Source organism: Dermacentor silvarum, chromosome 10 (genome assembly GCF_013339745.2).
Source record: "Dermacentor silvarum isolate Dsil-2018 chromosome 10, BIME_Dsil_1.4, whole genome shotgun sequence".
Lineage (NCBI taxonomy): Eukaryota > Metazoa > Arthropoda > Arachnida > Ixodida > Ixodidae > Dermacentor > Dermacentor silvarum.
The window spans coordinates 61,576,750-61,598,218 of NC_051163.1; the positions used below are offsets into that span (position 1 = coordinate 61,576,750).

The window sequence follows — 21,469 nt, forward strand, 5'->3', positions numbered from 1 at the left end:
CTGTTAAAGGGAACAGCTAACTAGAAGTGAATGATATAAAACTTGGCATTTCTTCTAGCTTTTCAGAAAAAAGAGTGGCTGATGTGAAGCATGGTAGACAAGCATCCACTGATGAATGATTATTTTGTAGACTTTCATCTGAAATGTTATTTCCCATCAACACTGGAGTACTAGTAGTTAGGTGTTCCCTTTACGAGTGGACTTCACTGCACACCTTGTGCATTGTGTGTGTGTTCAGCTGTACAAGCGCTAAATCTCCTATACAGTTGCTTCTTATTGCAAATTGTTTGGATGAAAACGCAGAAAACACAACACACACAATCCTCCAATTCCAACTAGTTCTTTATTTTAAGTGTTCAAAATGCTCCTTGTCCTGTGTTGTCGTCTTTACATCCAGAACAAACTCACCCGAGCTTTTGTTTTATTGTCTTCATACAGCAACTCGCTAGCAACAAACCAGGTTGTTTAAAATTCATGTTGTTCTAGTGTAAGCAAATGCAGGTTTCTGAAATCGTATACCGATTTGTATTTTATAGTACAGTGATAATTATGCAACATTTCTAAAGCAGCAACACATGCTACTGAGCACTGTGTTGCTGATATGCAAAACAATGATACAGCAGTCTGGCCAGGTGTAGTGGGACTAACAAGTAGGCAGTAGTCTCGAAAGAAGCCCAGATATGTTACAAAGTATATCATAAAACAGACCAGAACAAGTGATAGGTTTCACACCCAGATAACTTATATTTAAAATTCAACGCTTTCCAGTAGGGAATACGCTCCGTACTTAAAATAGCCATGAATGATGTTTTAGAAGGTGGTACAGTTAGCTTGTTGAAGATGTTAAGGTTAAAAGTTGTGAGAATGTGATCCTCATCATTGATGAGCACATCTTGCATTGATTTAAGGAATTATGGTGCATGCTTAAATTTCTTTATTCCTTGTTTTTCTTTTTTTAATAATGCGGTTGCTGTTCTTCAAGCTTCAAGTGAGAGATAAGAATTTGAACGAGTGCACCATTCAGAGCCTCAGCCAAGAAAGCAATACCAAGCACAAAGATGTGCAAAGATGTAGAAAACGTAGAATTCTAAAAAGTCATAGAAAGCTGCAAGGTATTCTTGGAAGAAACCCAACAGATGCACAGAGCCCAAATGTGCTAACACAATGCAAAACTGGGAGCTTGAGATTGATTGATTGATTGATTGATTGATTGGATTGATTAATTGAGAGGAAATAGACAACCTTGATGACCACACCAGAAGTGTTTAGTATGTGGTTGACATCTGAACATTAATCAGCATTTTGGGGAAGGGAGAAAAGGTGCAAAAGAGCGTGCAGAGAGAGGGATGGATAGATGGAGGTGGGCTTATATGTATGAATGAATTAAAACATGACGTAAAATACAATGCCCTGCATGCCAAGAGAGAGGGCAGGGAATTTGGCAGCTCCACTCGCAGAAAATACTGTAAAGTTTGACATACAGTCGAACACATACAGTCAGGAATTCATGCCACGCTACTACACAAATTACGTAAATGCTTTGATGCTAGCCTGAGGAGAGTGCCTGTGCAGCAGGTCCCGACTTTTAAAAAAAATCTGAGCAGAACTGGTCTATGATGACAAACCAAGTATGAGAATAGGATTTTTTAGAGGTGAAAATGAATTTAATGAACACCTAAATGAGGGTTTATTGCTCTATGTACCCTTCATTAGAAATATATTTCATCGTTGGTCTGTAATTGGTGATGATATGTTGTGATGAGTATTATGAAGAGCAGAACATACCAATGGCAAATAAATACCAATGACCCAAGTTGCATTTCAGTTGGATAGCTAGATAGCCGGAAAGTAAACTGGTCTGGCAAGTGCCAAGAATGCTATTCGCATTAAACATACGGAAAAGTTCAAGCCAGGCAGCACAGAAACACAGTCATGTGTACAGCTACTGAAAGATGTACGAGTGAGAGACTATTACTACTTAAAGACCAGCAGTTTGTGCTGGAAACCCAAGAATTAAAAGAACATACACAAAAAAGCATGACATCCTGTTCTCCCTATCTTTCTACCTCATAGCCTTTTCTAGCATAAACAAAATGGTGCAGTACACCTCTTTAGAAACAATAAAACTATGAGAAATGGTGGAATGCTATACACCCGTAAATGCGCTACGATAGCAAAGTTATATTGTGAATCTTATGCCACGAGCAGCCCCACCTTGTAAATAAATAACACTGACATTGTCTTTTTCTTTTCCTTTGCTTTCTCTTGCAACCGCATCAACAGGACTACATAGGTAATGAATTAGCATAGAATGCACTGGTTCTGTTGCATACCATAGAGTGTAGCAACATGTAATTGCGTGTCTCAGACTTGCAAACTTTTCCCTCTCCCAACAGTGAGGACTTGTCGAACAAACCTGCCCCACCAAGCGGCGTCAAGTTACGTGACCTTCCTCCTATACCACCTCCAGACGAGGACGAAGACTACCACCCCTCGGTGGCCATGTCTTTAGTCGGTGCCGTGGCCCCGCTGGTGTCGCTCGCGCCCCACGTCGTGGAAGGGGACAATGTTTACGTGGACCACCCGCTCGGGGCGGAGATCGTCAGGGGGACGTTGCACACTGGAATGGTGGACAATGAACTCTACGCCACATCAGGACACAGCTAGTGCCCGTCGTCCACTCCTCCCCCCTTCCTCAAAACTGTGCACCAAGTGTGGTCAACATGTGTTGTGCGTCATTGTGAGGAACAAACACTTCTTTATCTCAGGGCATGACTCCCATGGAAGCAGTAGGCATTGTAAGGTCAGCCGGCGCGTGGGAATGGTACAGACGTCCACGCTCTTGCACTGGGCACTTGAGTAGTGCGCTGAATGGTGGAGAAAGGTACTATATTGTTGTGTTGCTGCTTGGTTTGAATGACAGTGCTCGTTGACAGTAGTAGTCACCTGAACCACGTAAGTCACACAGTCTTCAGCGTGGTGTCCTAAACATAGTACTGTAGCTGCTTTGGTAATACCCTTTATTTGATTTGCAGCACGGTGCTTAAGTGTTCTAGGCAAGGGCACGGATGACTGTACTAGATGGTCCTACCTTCAAGGCTGAGCTAAGGCCATGCTCAATTGCAAGCGACTCTTCAGTTGATCCATCAAAGCTTAAAGTGAGAATAGCAGCGAGATAGGACACAGAAAAAATCTGTTGGTATCTACACCTCTCTTTGTTTTCTGTGTCCTGTCTCAGCATATGGCACTGTATGCGTCACTCTTTATGTGTCACGTATTGGCATTGTTTTTGCCAGACGTGTACCAATTGGCACACACACACGCAGTGTTGCAGACCAGTCAAAGGTTTGCTGAATCTTGAAGTGTGACGCAGTTAGTCTTAAGCATCAGCTGTGCATCTGGAATGCTACTATACAACGAAAGCACATGCTATTATCGAAAAATCTGTAATGTCTTAAGAACATGTTACTTGTGCTAGTTGGTCGCAATGTTTTTAGAAAACATGTGCTGGAAACGCTCAATCGTGGGATTTCAAAACAAAGTCAACCAACAGATATATAAAAACAAAGAATTCATTGCTTTCACAAGCACAATGGCATTAACCATAAAGAAGTAAAAAAGCATGCTTGGAAATTTCCCGAGGACTGATGATGCCACCTTGAGACTGCATTGTCCATAACATGGCCATCTAAAATCACGAAAAACAATGTTCAAGGAGAAACTGTGATGCTATGTTACAGCAGTGAGAAAACAGTGGGTAATTCATACCAAGGTATGACAAGCAACAGCAAAACAAGCCCGTGGGCATGAAGTCTTGGTCTGCAGCAGAAGGCAGATCTAATGGCTCAATCGTGGCTTGTAGTATTGTCTCCAGTGTTCCACATGGTATAAGGATTCTATATCATTTGTGAACCTGTTGTAGATGAGTCACAAAGTCTTTGGCTCTTGCAAAGCAAGAAGTGCTGCATTTATGTACATTCTTGGTTGAAACACATCCAAATATACATGGTTAATTAACCAAAAATAATTATTTCTTTCTAGAATATATTTAGAAGACTTGGACCAAGCCATGCACAAACCTGTAAATCATGATTTTGAATAGTGACACATCTTGTCTCTTCTTCCCACTGTTTTTCTATAGCATTCTCGCAGTGCGTTTTCAGAAGTTTTTTTTTCTTTTTAAATTTAAAAGCATGTACCATGTTAATTACTGTTCTGCATTTATGCATTTTCAAATTGGTAGTTTATTGTGAGTGCTGTGTGTAATGTGATTTGTATTGTTGTAAAGAGCTATTCAAAAAGTGATACCGGTGAACCTAGTCCTGAAATGTGAAACGTTCACCAATGCCAGATGAGAGTGAGTGTGTGGCGCTTGCCACGATAACCAAATAAATGTCTATAGATTGACAGACAGCATTATTATCTAAAGATAACAGCATAATGTGTTATTATACTTTGACCTGTACATAGCTGAGAGAGGAATCTTTGCAAAGTCTGTATTTATTTGTACAGCTGTTGTTTGTATGCCTGTGAGCGTTGGGCATGTTGTACCATATACAGAGTCTGAAATAAATATGTTTGCCTTAAGTCCCTGCCTTTTTTTTTTTCTTCTATGCCAGGCAGCACCGCCTACTCTTCCATCGTCTTCATGTCTTTCACACTACACTCGCGTCTTCCCTGTAAGATTAACTGTTCTGTGTATGATTAACCATTAAATGGTGGTGCATGTTTCACATTCACTGCCATGGCCATGTGTGGCACTAACACTGTCAAGGCTAGGTGTAGCACAAGTGTTATTAGGGGTGTGCGAATAGCGATTTTCGAGACCGAATCAGATATGACTTGAATGGTGCCAGAAGTGAACCGAATCAAACAGAATAATTTTGATATACTTTTCGAACAAAGAGTAGCCGTTCTCACAATATAAGACGATGTTCATATCCTAGTAGTCTTAACATTAGAAAGTTTCTGTCATTACACAGCACGTTATGAAGGCTTGTTTATAAAAGCATAAATGGAGCATTAGAAGCACACAATCAGTTTTTTTGCATGCACGCAACTCATCAGAAAGTTTGAAAAATTGCTCTATAGCCGGTAAAGTGTGGCTTTCCTAAACGAACGTGCTCCAGTAACTAATTTCTCATGTTTTCTGTCTATATGCTTGCGGGCATGAAATTATACTATACTTTCACTCCAATTTTGTGTTTCATTGAGCACATTTGATGTCATAAAATATTCAAAACTATTAGAAAGATAGTCATATTTACGAATAGTGAATATTCGATTCATTATTTGAAGCTTTCGAATATTCATGCACAGACACATAACAAATATTAATGAAAGGGGACCATGACCGCACGTCTCATGACCGCACGTGTCATGTGGAGATTGTGGGTTTGGCTCCCACCAGCGGCAAGTTGTCTGTCCTTTCACTTTATTTTCCCTTTTTCTTATTACTTATACTTTTCAATTAACTAAACACTTAATTTCCCTTACGATTTCTTTGACTTCATTGTCTGGTGGTTTCATAAGGCTGTTACTAAAGATAAATTAAGCCTCTCGGTTCCTCCAGTTCTTCTCGCCAACCATTGCTTTGCATTTCTTGCTTGTTGCTTGGAGTTATTCCTCACATATGCACTGCACATTTTCAAACCATATGCATGCTGGCTTGATGAGTTCACAGCTTAGTGGGGTATCAAGTCTTATTTTCGAGCTGCTCGCCTCAAGAATGGAATACCAATTTACCTTAACTTACCTGCCTTACCCTTCTGAAGTATATTACTAGTTCCAGCAGTATACGTGTTCGTCTTCCGTACCCTTGTATCAAGTCTTTATTTCGTGTTGCTCCCCGCAAGAATTAATACATGGGTTGTTCACCTCCGGATTTTGTGCCAATGACCTCTGCCAGAAAAGTATGGTGTTAAGCCAGTATTTCAAAGTGCATGTCTCACACAGTAATTACTAATTAGCATAGCATTTTATATATAGGCCCAGCCTTATTTGACATGTTACATCACTCAAGAATGAACTGGGAGCGACAACACAGGAGGTAAGAGAGAGAGAGAAACGTGGTGGGAAAGGCAGAAAGGTTAACCTGAACAGATTCTGGTTTGCTACCCTGCACTGGGGGAAGTGGAAGGGGAAATGAAAGGCAGAAAGAATAGGGAAGAGAAAAAGCAGTCATGAAAAAAAAAAACAATTCAAGGAATAAAAAAAAAGAGGAGGTTGGAAACGTCTGTGAGCACTATAGTCTGTCAGATAGTCCACTCGATCGCAAAAACTTCAAGAGTGCCTTGACTGACTTATTGTGTGAAGACTGTATAGGCTGGCATTCCAGGACTGTCTGCTCCGAAAGTGGCCGATCGTCAAGACGCGCCAGCGTGGTCGCGAGTGACTGCCTATGTGCGCTGTATTGGGGACAGTGACACAGTACGTGCTCGATTGTTTCCTCGTCGCCACAGTGGTCACACACAGCACTATCCTCCCATCCGATGCAGAAAGCAAACGACTTTGTAAATGCGACATCAAGCCACAATAGGCAAAGTATCGTTGTTTCGGGTCGGGATAGTCCACGTGGAGGTCGAAGTCGAAGACAGGGGTCCAGTCGATGCAGACGTGTGTGTTGCAAACTAGGTGTGTTCCACAACGATTCTGTGGCATCGTTTGCAAGCACTCGAAGTTTCGCTGCTGCATCTGTCCTTGACAGGAGGTAAAAGATCTGTTGAAGTAAATATTCAAAACCCAGTGACATTAACTGTCAATTGTCAAGGGCGTTCAGGTGGCACCTTGAAGTAAATTCACCAAAACTTTATGGGTGTAACCTCATTGAAAATTGAAAATTCATCAAGGATAGCCCCAACAAAAGTTGGCGAAGACAAACATGAGAAAGAGAGTAGTGTAAATTATGCTTAATCTGTTCTGGGGCCAAAAGAGCATTGTGCATGACAGTTCAAATGCAAGGTACACTCGCACATTCCTTCTTTGGGAAGCGTGGAAGGCCACTTACAAGAAACATGCAGAAGTGTCCACCAAAAGTGCCATTCTGAAGCACCCGAGCCCAGCGTCCAACACAACCGTCAATACTGCAACTCTCGAGTTAACAAGCTGCATCGCTACAGCAAACCTACACTCCCAGCTTTGCTCAGCTTGTTTCTCTCAGCTCTGAGCCTTATGTAGAAGTTGCATCTGACATAAGAATACCTTTCTTATATCTAATATTCCTTATAAGTATTTAATCTTTACACGGTGGTATCAGCAGGAAACATTTCATGTTTACTTCGCTATAACCAATAGTTCATTATATCCACGTTTGTTACATGTATTGTGACTCACGAGAACTGTCACAAGGCCAAAGAAATTATTTGAGTGGCACTCTAATGGCTCGTGGGTCATCCTCCATATAATCCTACACTGCTGCAATACACACTTGCAGACAGATTGGCCGAAAATGTCATAGTGGCACAGGATAATGCAAAAACAAGAGTGCATTGGCACCATAAAAGGGTGACATGCAACCAAAGTGGTGAGATCATGATATGCGGACCTACTGTTGTTACGATTGGCATTTAGCACAGTTGTGCCCAGAGGCTGTTTTCGATAAAGAATGCTGCACCAACAAACGTGCAGCGATGAAATACCATTTATGCCCCTTCGTCGTTGCAAGGCCAGGGAGTTGGCGACTAGATCAGCATCACCTGAGATTAATGGACAAGCCATTATGTTTTGTATCTTCAGCTGTTCGACCGCTCAGAGTTGATGGGCGCGACGAATTCTGAATGATCGGTCTCATGCATCGTTAAACGGCCACGTCGATCTTTTCTGTCACGGTATGAACTGTGACAGTCAAACAAAAGAGCTCACTTGAGACGACAACAAGCGCCGCCCTTCGTGTAAACAATATTTAGCACGAAGGCCCATCTCTCGGTCAAGCTGATCGTCATGGAAAGCCCGATAATTCTTGAAAGGGGCCAACGGCAAGAATTTCCATGGGAACGGATCCAAGTTGAGGTTCCCAAGTCGCCAAGCACGGATGACTGTACTAGATGGTCCTACCTTCAAGGCTGAGCTAAGGCCATGCTCAATTGCAAGCGACTCTTCAGTTGATCCATCAAAGCTTAAAGTGAGAATAGCCGGAGGGCAGTATGTGAGGGCAGTTGCGCAACCTTGGAGGCGTAATCTGGCGGAACGGTGCAACCTCAGAGGCGGGATTTCGCAAACAGCTTGACGGTTGTGATTGGCCATGAAGAACAGTGAATTCCCCCGACGAGAGAAAGGGGGAAAATGAGCGGAACTTGAGTGCTGTGAGGTGGGCTTGTTCGTGTTCGTACATTGAAACTCTCAAAAAGTAAATGCTGTAAATAAACCCTTTTTTGCTTCTCTTGGAAGTCGCCCCGGACCTCTTGATCGCCCGGCACCTAGCACATCACCAGCCACGTAAACCCGTAATGACCGCTCGGACACGAGTCACAACAACTGGCGGTTGACTGCTATGGGATGGAACCGTCAGCCAACGCGAAACCCAACATTGTGCAAGAATAGGAAGACAGTCAGAGTGCTTGGCTCTTTCCATGCTCAGTCTGTAGTTATCTACAACAGCATTTGAGCCATCAGAAATCTATATCCCAATCTTTTCATCTCTCGTTCATCAAATACGAACCCATGCCATAACTCTCTGCCGAACTACCCTTAAGTGTGAGCAGCGTGAATGACCTGGTGCACTTGCTATGAGCTTGCTGTCAGCTGCAGTGTCGTCTATCACGATTTCACCACCGATCGCTGTTAACTTGTGCTTATCGTTATTCATTGCTAATGTACAAGTAATAAATTCTCGTTCATGATTCCTCAGAAATTAAACTAGTCCACGTATTTATCAGACAGCCCTTGTACTAAATAAATTTTGTTCAAAGAACCACTGCGGCTAAATAATTTGGCTAAATAAATTTTGTATATTTCTTACTACTGCCTCAACCTGCATAAAGCTTATCATAATTGTGCTTGTCTAGTGCCTTGTGTAGACCATTGATTACCCAAGGTTAAAAAATAAAATGCGTTTTCTGTTTCACAAAGTCATGCTGTCCGGTGCTGGACATCAGCTGGGTTAGCTGGGTCTTCAGCACCACCCCGTCTCTTGTTGTTGAGGGGGGAAATGACCTTGGTATAACAGGCCGCACACTTGCATTAAGGGTGACTGCGATAAGGCAAGTGATAAAGCTTTTCAGTGCCTAGCAAGACAGAAAGACGTATACCTAGATATTCAAGAACATTTTTTTGTTCCACACTTCAGCTTGACTAAAGAAAGTGGATGACAGCATCGCCTTTCACCTGAAGCGGTCACTGCCTGTAGAGTTTTCTAAAAAAAAAGGTCGTAGTTTCGCCCGAAAGGCGAAGCATCAATTGCGATAGCAAATTAGTAGAGAGATATTCGGAGTAGGGATAGTAGTTTTATCGGCTGCATAAACTTGGACACATCCGCTTACTAACTGAATTAACAAGCGTGGTGTCAGCGCGCACAAGCAAACATAAATAGATCACACTGAATGACCGCAGACAACGACTGTCAAAACACTGGCAGCAATCGCAGCCGCCGCAGCGGGCAAGGTTCGTGCAGTCTATCGCTTCAAAGGAAACTGAGCAGCGGATGCACAGTGCATACAAAGGTAAGAGCCATGTGGAGATAGGAGACCATGCGGGCGACGGCCACAGCCGGGCGAACGGAGTACGAATGGAGTTGTTGGCAGAATAGAAGCTGCACCCCCCCCCTCCCTCCCGCGCTGCCTTCCCGCTTTCGCATGGGAGACTGAGTGGCCCGTACGCCCGATTGCAAGATACGCCTTTGGTGCTGGAGCACAGCGTCGCCCCGCCTCCCTCCCTCCCTCCCATACTCCCCCGGCCTTTCACGTGACGGTCGCGTTTGCTTTCAGTCGTGCGTTCGCTCTCAGTGATAGCGCGCGCGTCCTCCGCGCGCTTTCGCTCCCGCATACGGCGCGCGGCGACAATTTTATCGCCCTTGGAATCTATACAGAACCTCACGGCGACGGCAGAAATCCGGTTGAAGTGTCCATATAATTGCTATCGCAATAAAATTACTATTTTTCACTATAGTGCATACAGGCACCATAGTCTGTGTATGTGTCGATGCTCACACACTACGTTTCGTCACGTCTACCGACTGTTCAATTCCCGTGGGCAATGAGCATATCTTAACGCTGACTTCCGGCACTATTGTTAATGGTGATGTGTTCCTTGCACCCAGCAGTCATTGCATCTCTGGTGGGCTTAGCATTACTCCTAGCCTAGTGCGTTTTCAGGACGGTAGAACTTTCGTCGCTGTTCATAACTCTACTTCTTCGCCAGTTGTGCTCTCCCAGGGCACCACTGTGACTTGCTTTACAGACACCGAACCTCTTTCGCTAGTACCTCTTCACATCGAATCACCACCTTTTTCTATCACAACTGATGATCATGCTGCAGCCGCTGCTCTAAAGGACACGATAAATCCCGATTTGACTGCTGCCCAGAAAGAAGACCTTTTGGCCCTACTGCAAAAACACAGCGCCTTATTTGACGTTAACTCCAAACTTCTGGGGCGCACTTCTGTCGCAGTGCATCGCATTGAAACCGAAGGCAGTTCTATTGTACGCCGCCGCCCGTATCGCGTGTCTTCCGCAGAACGGAAAATCATTGCGGACAACGTTGACGACATGCTTAAAAGAGACATCATTCGGCCATCGTCCAGTTCTTGGTCGTCTCCTGTTGTGTTGGTCCGCAAGAAAGACGGCTCTGTACGATTTTGCGTCGATTATCGAGCACTTAATAAGATTACACGCAAAGACGTATATCCGATGCCAAGAATCGACGATGCCATTGACTCCCTCCAGGGCGCTGAATATTTCTCAAGTCTCGACCTTCGATCCGGGTACTGGCAAATACCCATGCACGAAGCGGACAAGGACAAGACAGCCTTTGCAACACCAGATGGACCTTACGAGTTCAACGTGATGCCCTTCGGTTTATGTAATGCTCCTGCAACATTTGAACGCATGATCGACACAGTTTTACGCGGCCTTAAGTGGAAGACCTGTCTGTGTTATTTAGACGACATTGTTATTTTTTCTACAACCTTTCGTCAGCACCTTGAGCGTTTCGACGAAGTTTTCACATGCATTTCCAACGCTGGACTCCAACTCAACACAAAAAAATTCCATTTTGCCCGAAAGAACATCAAAGTGTTGGGGCGTTCGACCAGATCCCGACAAGGTTGCTGCCGTGCTTCGCTTCCCTCGCCCCGAAAATCAAAAACAATTAAGAAGCTTCTTGGGCCTGGCATCCTACTTCCGCCGCTTCATCAGTCATTTTGCTGCCATGGCGTCGCCGCTGCACAAGTTGCTGACGTCGGGCACTGCTCTCACTTGGACAGACGACTGCGAGCTTTCTTTCCAAGCCCTCAAGCAAGCCTTGACATCCGACCCCGTCCTGTGTCACTTCGATGAGAATGCATCAACTTGTTTGCACACCGACGCTAGTGGCCATGGGATCGGTGCTGTCCTTCTACAGCGTGATACCAGTACACGAGAAAGAGTCGTTGCTTATGCCAGTCGCGCATTAATGGCTGCCGAAAAGAACTACTCGATAACTGAGCAGGAATGCCTCGCAGTAGTTTGGGCCATACAAAAGTTTTGACCATATCTTTATGGACGCCACTTCACAGTCATAACCGACCACCATGCCTTATGCTGGTTGTCATCAATGAAAAATTTGTCTGGACGCCTTGGTCGCCGGGTAGTCCGATTACAAGAGTATGATTTTGACGTTGTCTACAAGTCTGGGAAAAAGCATCAAGATGCCGACGCTTTGTCTCGCTGCCCCCTGCCACTATTATCTTCAAGCACGTCTCTCCATTGCTCGCCACTTGATAATGAGACTAAGTCTCCACTTACGTCATTACCTCTAGCGGTTACTGACACGCCATATTCTAATCGCGGAACTCAGTTCGCCTCGTGTCAACGTTCTGATCCCTACTGCAGCAGCATCATCCAACGACTGTGCGGTACTATTTCTGCACCAAATGCCCGATTACGTCGACAACTGCGACTATTTAACCTCGACAACGATGTGCTGCACCGCTACATTTACACCATCGACGGCCACCGCTGGGTACCTGTTGTTCCACGTTCGATGCGCACACAAGTCCTTGAAGCCTTTCACGACGACCCATCTGCTGGCCACTTGGGTTTCCACAAAACATACCACCGCGTTAGGAGCCGTTTCTTTTGGCCGGGCATGTCTACCTTTGTGGCCAAGTACGTCGCTTCTTGCATCCAGTGTCAACGGCGGAAACGACCGACTTCACCTCCTGCTGGCCTTTTACAGCCCATCCCATGTCCCAAGACACCTTTTGCCATCGTTGGAATTGACCTGGTCGGACCTCTGCTCATAACGCCAGCAGGTCACCGATGGATCGTGACAGCTGTCGACCACCTCACACGGTACGCAGAGACCGCACCTCTACGATCTAGTTCGGCCTCAGACGTTGCCGGCTTCTTTCTGGATGCCATTGTGCTGCGTCATGGTGCACCTCGTGTACTGTTGAGTGATCGCGGCAAGACTTTCATGTCACAAATGATCGAAGAAGTACTCAGAGCTTGTGGCACAATTCATAAGACGACATCCGCATACCACCCTCAAACAAATGGCTTAACAGAGCGATTTCATCGCACGCTAACAGATATGATATCAATGTATATCGGACCAAGCCACGACAACTGGGACAAACTTTTACCGTTTGTGACGTTTGCTCACAACACTGCTATCCAACGAACTACAGGGTACTCACCTTTCTACCTAGTTTACGGCCGTTCGCCGACATTCACCATCGACGCCGCTTTCTTAACTGCCCCAATTAACACCTCGGCCAGTATACCAGAACAGTTCGTCTGGCGACTTAACGAATGTTGTGACTGTGCTCGCTTCAACACAGAAGTTAGTCAACTAGACCGCAAGCAACGTTACGACATCTCTCGTCGAGACGTCTCCTTTCGTCCTGGAGATGAAGTGCTCCTTTGGACGCCCATTCATACACCCGGCTTGTGTGAGAAGTTTGAATCGCGCTTTCTTGGCCCCTACATTATTAATGAACAAACATCCCCAGTGAACTATGGCGTTACTCCCATCGAGGTTTCTTCCGACCATCGTTATCGTGGTTCGGACATCGTTCACGTTTCGCGTCTCAAACGATTCGTTCGGCGCCTCCCTCCTGGCTAAGTCGCGGCCTGGCTGGCCGCTTGCGCACGCGGGGAAATTAGTATGAGCATTATTCATACGTTTCATATTCTCATCTGTACATACTCATCATCACCGTTTTGGGGCCTGGTAGTGGGGCTCTCGCTCGAGAGAATAAAGGAGAGTCTGACTGCCTAAACCTTGTCTCGCAATATATATATATATATATATATATATATATATATATATATATATATATATACATAGTATACATGTCTGCGGCGCTATAGTGTCTACAGCAGTTACAAATGGAACAATTTGCAGCTATTATGCCTTTGTGCAGTAACTTATTGCCTTCATGCATTTAGAAAACTATGATAGCATGGAAATTTAGAAAGATAAAGCATAATATATAATGCCACATGAACGTGTGAAGCCGCAAGAGTAGCTCAGTATTGTGTTCACTTGAGGTGGTTGGTACATGGCTTATTCTGAAAAAAAAAAAACAGCTCAAAGACGGGAGACAGAGGGCAAGTAGCAGACACAACGAAGCACAACTTCATCACTTCATTGCATATGCTTCTTGCCCTCTGTGTCATCTTCCTGCTGTTTCTTCAGAAAGAAACACAAGAACAAAGATTTGAAGTATCTATCATTCCCATGGTAGTTGAATATCACAGCAGCAGAGTTCCCTCTAGTAATGTTAAAAGGGAGCACTATGCTCATTGTGCTTCAATGACAGTCCACCGCCATTGACGAGTGATAAGTGTGTAGCCAGGCACTATCGGTGACTACGCAAATGCACTGGAGGGAAGGATTTTTCTCAAGCAACTCCTCTCAAAGGAATCAGTGAGGAGTGTTGCTGAAAAGCAGGGTCTTCTTTCGCTGGGGGTAGTGCTGTGCTTTACTCTATGGAGCCAAGGAAGGGCTTGGAGTCGAAGCTTGATTTAGAATGCAAGAAATAGATCAGGGATTCAAGTACTGCAAGAAGCCAGATAGCTTCATAGCATCAGTAGGGCACTCCCAAGAAAATGCGCCCTGGCCACAGACTCCACAGTACTGGACGGAGTTACAGCAGACTAACGACAACTACGAGAACTACTCGCCAAACCACCATCTCAGCTTAACCAAAGGTTCAGCAATGCTATGAAAGGCAGTGAAAGGGAAGGCAGTGAAAGAGGTCATCCACCCAACAGTAACAAGAAACTACAAAAGCCCACCTGGGTCTCGGTAAGAACGTTTTGCAGTTGAAGAAAAATGCATCCTGGTGTGGGCATGAAAGCCAGGACCAACACTTCTCCAGGGAGGTTTCTCTACTATCCGAGCTAACCAGGAGACTAGCAGATTGCACCCCCCAGAAAGAGGCTGAATTATTCAATAACTCGAACCGTGGAAGCACTGAGGGTGGCCAATCAGTGCTGCAGAAATCCACAAGGTGGAGGACAAGGAGGATCATTAGGATACTTTGGAGCTTCATGCCAGTGTTAGGTAGATCAAATTATTAAGGTCCGTAGGCCTTAACAAAACTTTGCAAATAGCTCTATCACGTATATGCCTGTGTGTGTATGCGCTACTTGTGCCTTTGTGTGACCACTGTGTACATCATAATTATCAACCAGCACCTGGAGTAGGAAGCCAGGCTATGAGCCAGGCTAACATCTCCAGATTATAATTAGTTTGTATCTTTCTCCCCCTCTCATGGTGCAAAGAGCAAAAACACGTCAAAAAAACACTCCGATCGTTGTCACATTTCTCAGGGAGGGTCCTGTAAACAAACTAAATTAATGGCTTTGAAAGGAAAATGTGGTACATTTGTGTATGGGTGGGGATTGAACCTGGGCCACCAAGGTGCAAGACAAGCACGCTTCCACAACGCCATGGCGGCTCCGCGGTTCTGGCTGACTGAAGCAGTTACTAGTGCGTGGGTAATTACGCACGCCATGTCGCACACATCTGGCTGCAACATTACAGTAAAATGACTTCAGTTAGAGTAAGGTGACTTAAGGTGGAGTAAAGTGGATTAAGGTTGATACAAACTAGAACAAGGTAGATTAATGTTGGTACACATTAGAGCAATGTGGATTAAAGTGGATTAAGGTTGGTACAAATCAGAGCAGGGGGATTAAGGTGGAGTTGTGAAGGACACGTGACAAGGTGTGACGTCACGTATCATGGACGTAACCAATTAATTCGAGAGGTCAAAATGTTTTTGCATGCAAATCACGTAAGGCTACTTAAGTGACTCAATTTTTCAACCCCACTGGAATGCAGCCAACCATTTTGGCTGGTAGGTGAACCTTCGACTTTATGCTCAGCAGCACAATGCCATAGCCTTAGCAAGTCACAACAATTCAGAATGAAGCATAAACCGAGTGGTTGTGTGGTTTTTGTGTGTGTGTTGTCACATAGCACAACAGCACCTTAACAGAAAGTGCACCAAAATCAAGGCAAACTAAACAGAGTATGCCAGACACAACACAGTTACTGAAAGAACTTAGCCTAAATTGCAAGGTCTAACATTCCAAAAGTGCACAGTGGGTTATGAGGGACGGGGACCTCTACTACTCTATCATAGTGGAGAGCTCCGGTTTATTTATGAACAGCTGGGGTTCTTTAACGTGCACCTAAGTACACAAGCATTTTTACATTAAGTCCCTATCACAATGTGGCCGTCACAGACAGGAAATGAACCCACATCCTCATGCGCCAGCAGCACAATGCCATAGCAAGTGGAGAATTGAGTCTAACAGAGATTTTCTTATAGTGTCAACTGTACTGCAGGTGAGTTTTGGAAGGCACACTGAATGGAGCAAGAATTATTTGTACAATGCCGTAACAGACAAGAGATAAAGACGGTGTGGCTCCCATGGCAATTAAAGCTCCTCCATACACATTTCTGCCGACCAGGTTAACCTTTTCAGGAGGATAAATATAAATATCAGAAAACGAAACAGAGGTTTCTTTTCTATCTAAATGTGCAAAACGCATCGATAATAAGCATTTGCAGCAATAGTGGAGAAGCCCCAGGTAGAGAACTGGAAGTAGGCTTCACCCCAAGCCACCTAGGGCTTCGTTTGAAATTTGTTCAGACAGCTCTCGTCATACGTGCACCATAGACGTAGTACATTTCATCTGCTTTACATCATGTGTATGATGCCACTGCAACCGGAGACGTTGCATCTCCATCTCCTCTGACCGTGCTTTCAACAAAATGCGAGTCGCATGCCTAGCTCGTCCTTAATTCCTGCTCTAAACCAGCACCATGACGCTTTTAGCCTGTCATTTCAGTGTTGGCCGAAGAAATTCAGCCAGAAACTTCGTACTCAATACGAAAATTCAGCAAGAAAAAATAGTTTTTTTCTGCTGTTCCATAAAGGGTTAAGTACTGCCAACCTACCCTCCTCCTCCACACTCCTCCCTTGCTCAGCTCCTCAGCTTCCGGTGTCAAGTGGAATTTGCGTCATCTCAGCTTCTGGTTCCAAGCCGAAGCAACGTCATCTGTTGCCGTGGAGGTACAATAGTACAAGAGCAGTGAATGGGAAATTCAGGAAGTGGAACTACTGGGAACAGAAACCCCGGAAGTGAAACCGATAAGGTTGACGAATGAACTCATCGCGGCGCACATCAAAGGTTGGAGGGGCTTTAATGGCAATGAGTGCCGACAGTAATGCAGTGAGGTCAGAAATAGAAAAATAAGATATGATATTTATTCAGGGGTGTGTGAATGTGCGTGTACAATCAGATCCAATAGGAAAGGAAACATTTGATCCGTACTCAAGACTAAGAATTTTTTACTTGCTTTGGTGGTGAATGGAAGTACAGAAGCGTGGGGTCTTTGATAGGAGAGCGACATGGCGAATACTATAGTATTAGTGAATAATTTCTGCACTAATCTTTTCCCAAGTACATATGATGTGTTCCCTATCACATTGGCCTGCTCTGTACACACACACACCCATGTAGACAAATACATACAGAAATTTTTTCACAGTGAACGTTTGCAGTAAGTAACCCCATGCAGGCATGTCCTTTCCCAGATAGCCGTGTACAATACAATAGGATGGCAACTGTACTAGGTTTCATTAATTCCCCATTCTAGACAGCTTCTTGGAAGCCCTTCCACACATCTGTGGCCTCCTTACGACTAGCTTAAAAAAAGTTCAAAAAAGTCTTGTGCCACCAGCGATGCATGGTGGCACAAGAGGCAGCGCACATTACAACACAACTGATGCTGTGGCCGCTCATTACAGAAAAGTAACTGGCCACAGTTTGTAGATTTTTTTTCAAGCTAATCAGACACAACCAACACATCACTTTCTTGTAGCTGCCATGCCTTAATGATTTACGCAATGAATGAAAACATACACCAGTGGAAAAAAACAAATAATGGCAGGAACTACCAAATTACAACAAAAATTGACATTCCAATTCTTTGGTGATGTTAGATATAGCAGGAAGAACAAGACTGTATACACTTTTCTGATGGGCACAAATGCAAACAGTTCTCTGTCAGCTCGAAGCTTCCTAGGGCCTAGATAAAGGCAAGGAGTGGGTTCAAGAGAGATAGATATGGGCACCAACTAGCAACTAACTGTATTTAATGTAGCAAATGCCTGATAAAGTGCATATTTTCGCTCAAGGTATTTACTGCCAGCCACTTGGCCTTACATTTCTATAAGTTTTGCACGTGTGCCTGCAATAGATTGATCAATGAACTCAAAAAGTTATGAATGCTTGCTCAAGAGATTCACGGAATGTTTGTAATCCACAGGAAAAGTGCAACAAGTGTCAGCTTACCATCATTATTGCACTTTGAAAAATTGGTCGACTAGATCAACTACTAATCCTAACAGATTTGCATGTGTTTGTGCGTACATCTTTTTGTGTCTGCGCATGTGTGCAGCGCTGTTTCCTTTCATAACATTTTCTGTGGTGGTACATTAAATATGACCAGTTGTCAGCAAGCACCCTGTTTCCGTGTACCTCTTAGTCCCGTGTTTCAGCGCTGCTTTCTGCAAAACTTTCCCCGGCACACCAGTACAAAGGTGCATCAATTTAAGCAAAATGGATACATTCCTTGACCCAAAGAGATATAAATTTCCCAGAGATAGCAGCTCACACAACCAGTCCCTTCTACCACAAGTTCAATAGCATTGATTGACGAGTTATGCAAATGAACTGCTCTCAATTCCCACCAAGTGAATAAATGTTGCAACAGATTCTACAAACATTGCACTGCGCTTGCATGCCCATCCAAAAAGGATCCAGCCTTCAGAATGAGCACAAAGAACACATCAGATATGACTTTAAAGACAAGCTGTGTACTTGGACTAGATGACACGTATCAAAAAGTACAACTCAGCAACGGCCACCACAATGGAGGCAATGAGTCCAACAAGGACCTGTAGGGGAATGTGGGGATCAGGCAGCGAATACTCGACCGCCTTGTAGAAGAATGCAAACGTCCCGGCAACGGTGACCAATAGATTGACCAGAGCCCACGACTGCTGCTTGACTTGCCGCACCTCTGCTCCAACCTTGGTGAATGGTGACGACCTGCAGTGTAAACAATGGTACAAGGGCGATTGAAATATCACCTTAAACCCCGCTGTCCAATCTTATTTTGTTCAACTAAACAAAAAGAAAACAGAAACAAACTGATTTGTTTTCGAGATGTTCACCCAGCTTTTTGAAACTCTCTGTCTATCTATGAACAAGCAGAATCTGACAGAATGAACTCGAGGACATATTCAATAGTGCTATCTAATTAATTGATTCAGAGGGTTCAGCATCCCAAAGCAACACTGAGGCTATATGAGAGCTGCCATAGTGGAGCGGTTGGGATTAATTTTGACCAGCTAAGGTTCTTTAACGTGCAATAAGTAAATGACATTTTTTGAATTTGGCCCTTGTCGAAATGCCGCCGCCACAGCCGAGACTCGAGCCCATGCCCTCATACTCAACACCAGAACATCACAGCTAGCCACTGCACCACTGCTTCAGGTAATAGGGCCATTTATTTTACCTACGCTTCGTGCAGGCTCGTGTGCTGCACTTGGCTCACTGGGCTGTAGCCAATCAGGGCAGACTGCGCGTCGTCATCAGCAGACGAAAAGCGCCTGGCTCCACACTTCGCCTGACTTCACACTTACTGGCTGCATATATGCCCTGGTCTGAAGCTAAACGGCAATGTACGAGTTTCCTTTCATCAGCAGATCTAGGCAAACCGCAGCGAAATACATCGCGAATGCGCAGTGCATGGAGACAACCTGTCAACAGCGCGGAGTCTGAAACAGCCCACACCAACCGCGAGTAAGATAATTTTGTCTTTTCTTGGAAGATCAGCTCACCTTCCTCTGTGACACATGGTCCCACCAGCACTTCGTTACCGTCCTTGTAGTGAATGTTCACTATCGTTGCTACATCAGCACCGACAATCGCAGACAAAATGGCACCACGTGTTTCCAATGTCATCTGCTGCCTACACTCATTGAAACCGTAGTGTGGAAAGTGTAGTTTTCATGCTACACATGGCTATAAAACATGGCTTCGTGTAGGTGGGCGGAGCTACACTTTCCTACACCAAGTAAAAAAAAAAAATTAAATTATAGGGTTTTACGTGCCAAAACCACGGTCTGATTATGAGGTACGCCGTAGTGGGGGACTCCGGAAATTTGGACCACCTGGGGTTCTTTAACGTGCACCTAAATCTAAGTACACAGGTGTTTTCGCATTTCGCCCCCATCGAAATGCGGCCACCACATTTCGATGGAGGCGAAATGCGAGAACACCCGTGTACTCAGATTGAGGTGCACATTAAAGAACCCCAGGTGGTCCAAATTTCCGGAGTTCCCCACTATAGCCCTAATGTTGCTCTCTGTCGCTGATGTATAGATGAATGATTCCGCTCTTTCTTCATGGCTGACACCCCCAATGCACTACGTATACCGCATCGAGACAAAGCTGCCTGGATCAAGCATGTCCATAAAACTGACATTTGTTTGCCGACTTATAGGACTTTAGTTTCGCAATTGAATCGACTACTTTTAATGCAATTAGCATTCTTGGGGAACTTTACCAAGTTTGAGGTATGTATCGAATCTTTTTCGCCATACTAGCAACTCGTTGTCTACTAGCTAGTGCCAATAGGTATGGTCCGATTGCCGTCTTGCCAAGCGGACAGCACGGGTCACCGGGTATGTCCTTGAACAGATAACTTTGGCACTTCGTATGCGATACTGGTACGTGCCTATTCTTGGTCAATCCCCCAGAATGGATGTGCCAAGGTGACGCATGGGGTATGCAGCCTTAAATATATTTACGTGATAGCATCCAATCAGCAATAGACGCATCTGCATAGAGCACGGCCACTTGATTGATAGCCACAGCCACGATACAAGGGATAGTGGGGGTTGCTACGGAGTTTCAATTGGGTGCGTGCAGTGATTACAATGTGCGCTGTGCAATAGTATCACTAGACATTGAGGTTGGGAGCGAGATTGCCACTTCGTCAATGAGCGCACGGTTGGGTTTCACACTCGTCGACTCATTAACCCATGTAAGAACATCCACTAGAAGGATTCAATTTGCTATTAGAAACAATATTCTCACACGTCGCATTGCTGAGCAGCGAATGCTGCGCAGATGTTGCGAGGGTATCAAATGAAAGTGAGTCACCCAGATGTCCACTGACTAACCTGGCGCGGCAAACGTCCACGTCAGATGTCATGCGGTCGTAGTCCCGATTCAGCTGTTGCGCCTTAAGCTTCTGCACGCGAGCTTCGAGTTCGGGGTTGCGGGGAGGCGTCACGGGAGTCGGGAAACAGAGCTCCGATCCCTCCAGCAATTTGTGCAAATAAACGGGTACACCGACGCCCTCGGCGTTTACGGCGTCGCGCAGAGAGCGCAGTGACCCGAAAGGTATGCCGGTAACATCGCATTTTAAAAAGTCCTCTGCTTTCTTTCGTAGGTCTTCTTCGCAATCGTGACCATTGCGCACGCTTTCTAAAAATGCGATTAGCGTGCTGCCTGGCTTGATTCGGACGCCTTCGAATGTCAACAGCCCTTTCCTGTACGGGGCCATGTTTAAATCACGTGGTTTAAGTAAACCCATTGCGTCTTATATAAATAACCATGGAGAAAGAAAACCCCCTTCCTCTATGTAAATAACGTTTCTTTGAAGTAGAGTGCATAGCAGCGCCGCCACACCCACTAACTGCGAGTCTTGCATACGTATTGCTCGTATATGTCT

General features: G+C 44.8%; 1 protein-coding gene across 1 annotated transcript; it reads right to left on the bottom strand.

Moving 5' to 3' along the window:
• Positions 1 to 16,920: 16,920 nt before the first annotated feature.
• LOC119465789 (transmembrane protein 199) lies at positions 16,921 to 21,301 on the bottom strand. The gene is made up of 2 exons (XM_037726241.2): positions 20,916 to 21,301; positions 16,921 to 18,774 (listed from the first exon to the last, which is right to left on the bottom strand). The coding sequence occupies exons 1-2, from the start codon at positions 21,299 to 21,301 to the stop codon at positions 18,549 to 18,551; spliced, it is 612 nt and encodes a 203-aa protein (XP_037582169.1). The 3' UTR covers positions 16,921 to 18,548.
• Positions 21,302 to 21,469: the final 168 nt, after the last annotated feature.

What these genes read in the sequence shown, in the direction of transcription:
- LOC119465789 (XM_037726241.2), bottom strand. Translation starts at nt 21,301, where the DNA reads ATGGCCCCGTACAGGAAAGGGCTGTTGACATTCGAAGGCGTCCGAATC. An exon ending in GTGGACGTTTGCCGCGCCAG is followed by an intron (nt 18,775 to 20,915) that starts GTTAGTCAGTGG and finishes TTTACACTGCAG; the next exon opens with GTCGTCACCATTCACCAAGG.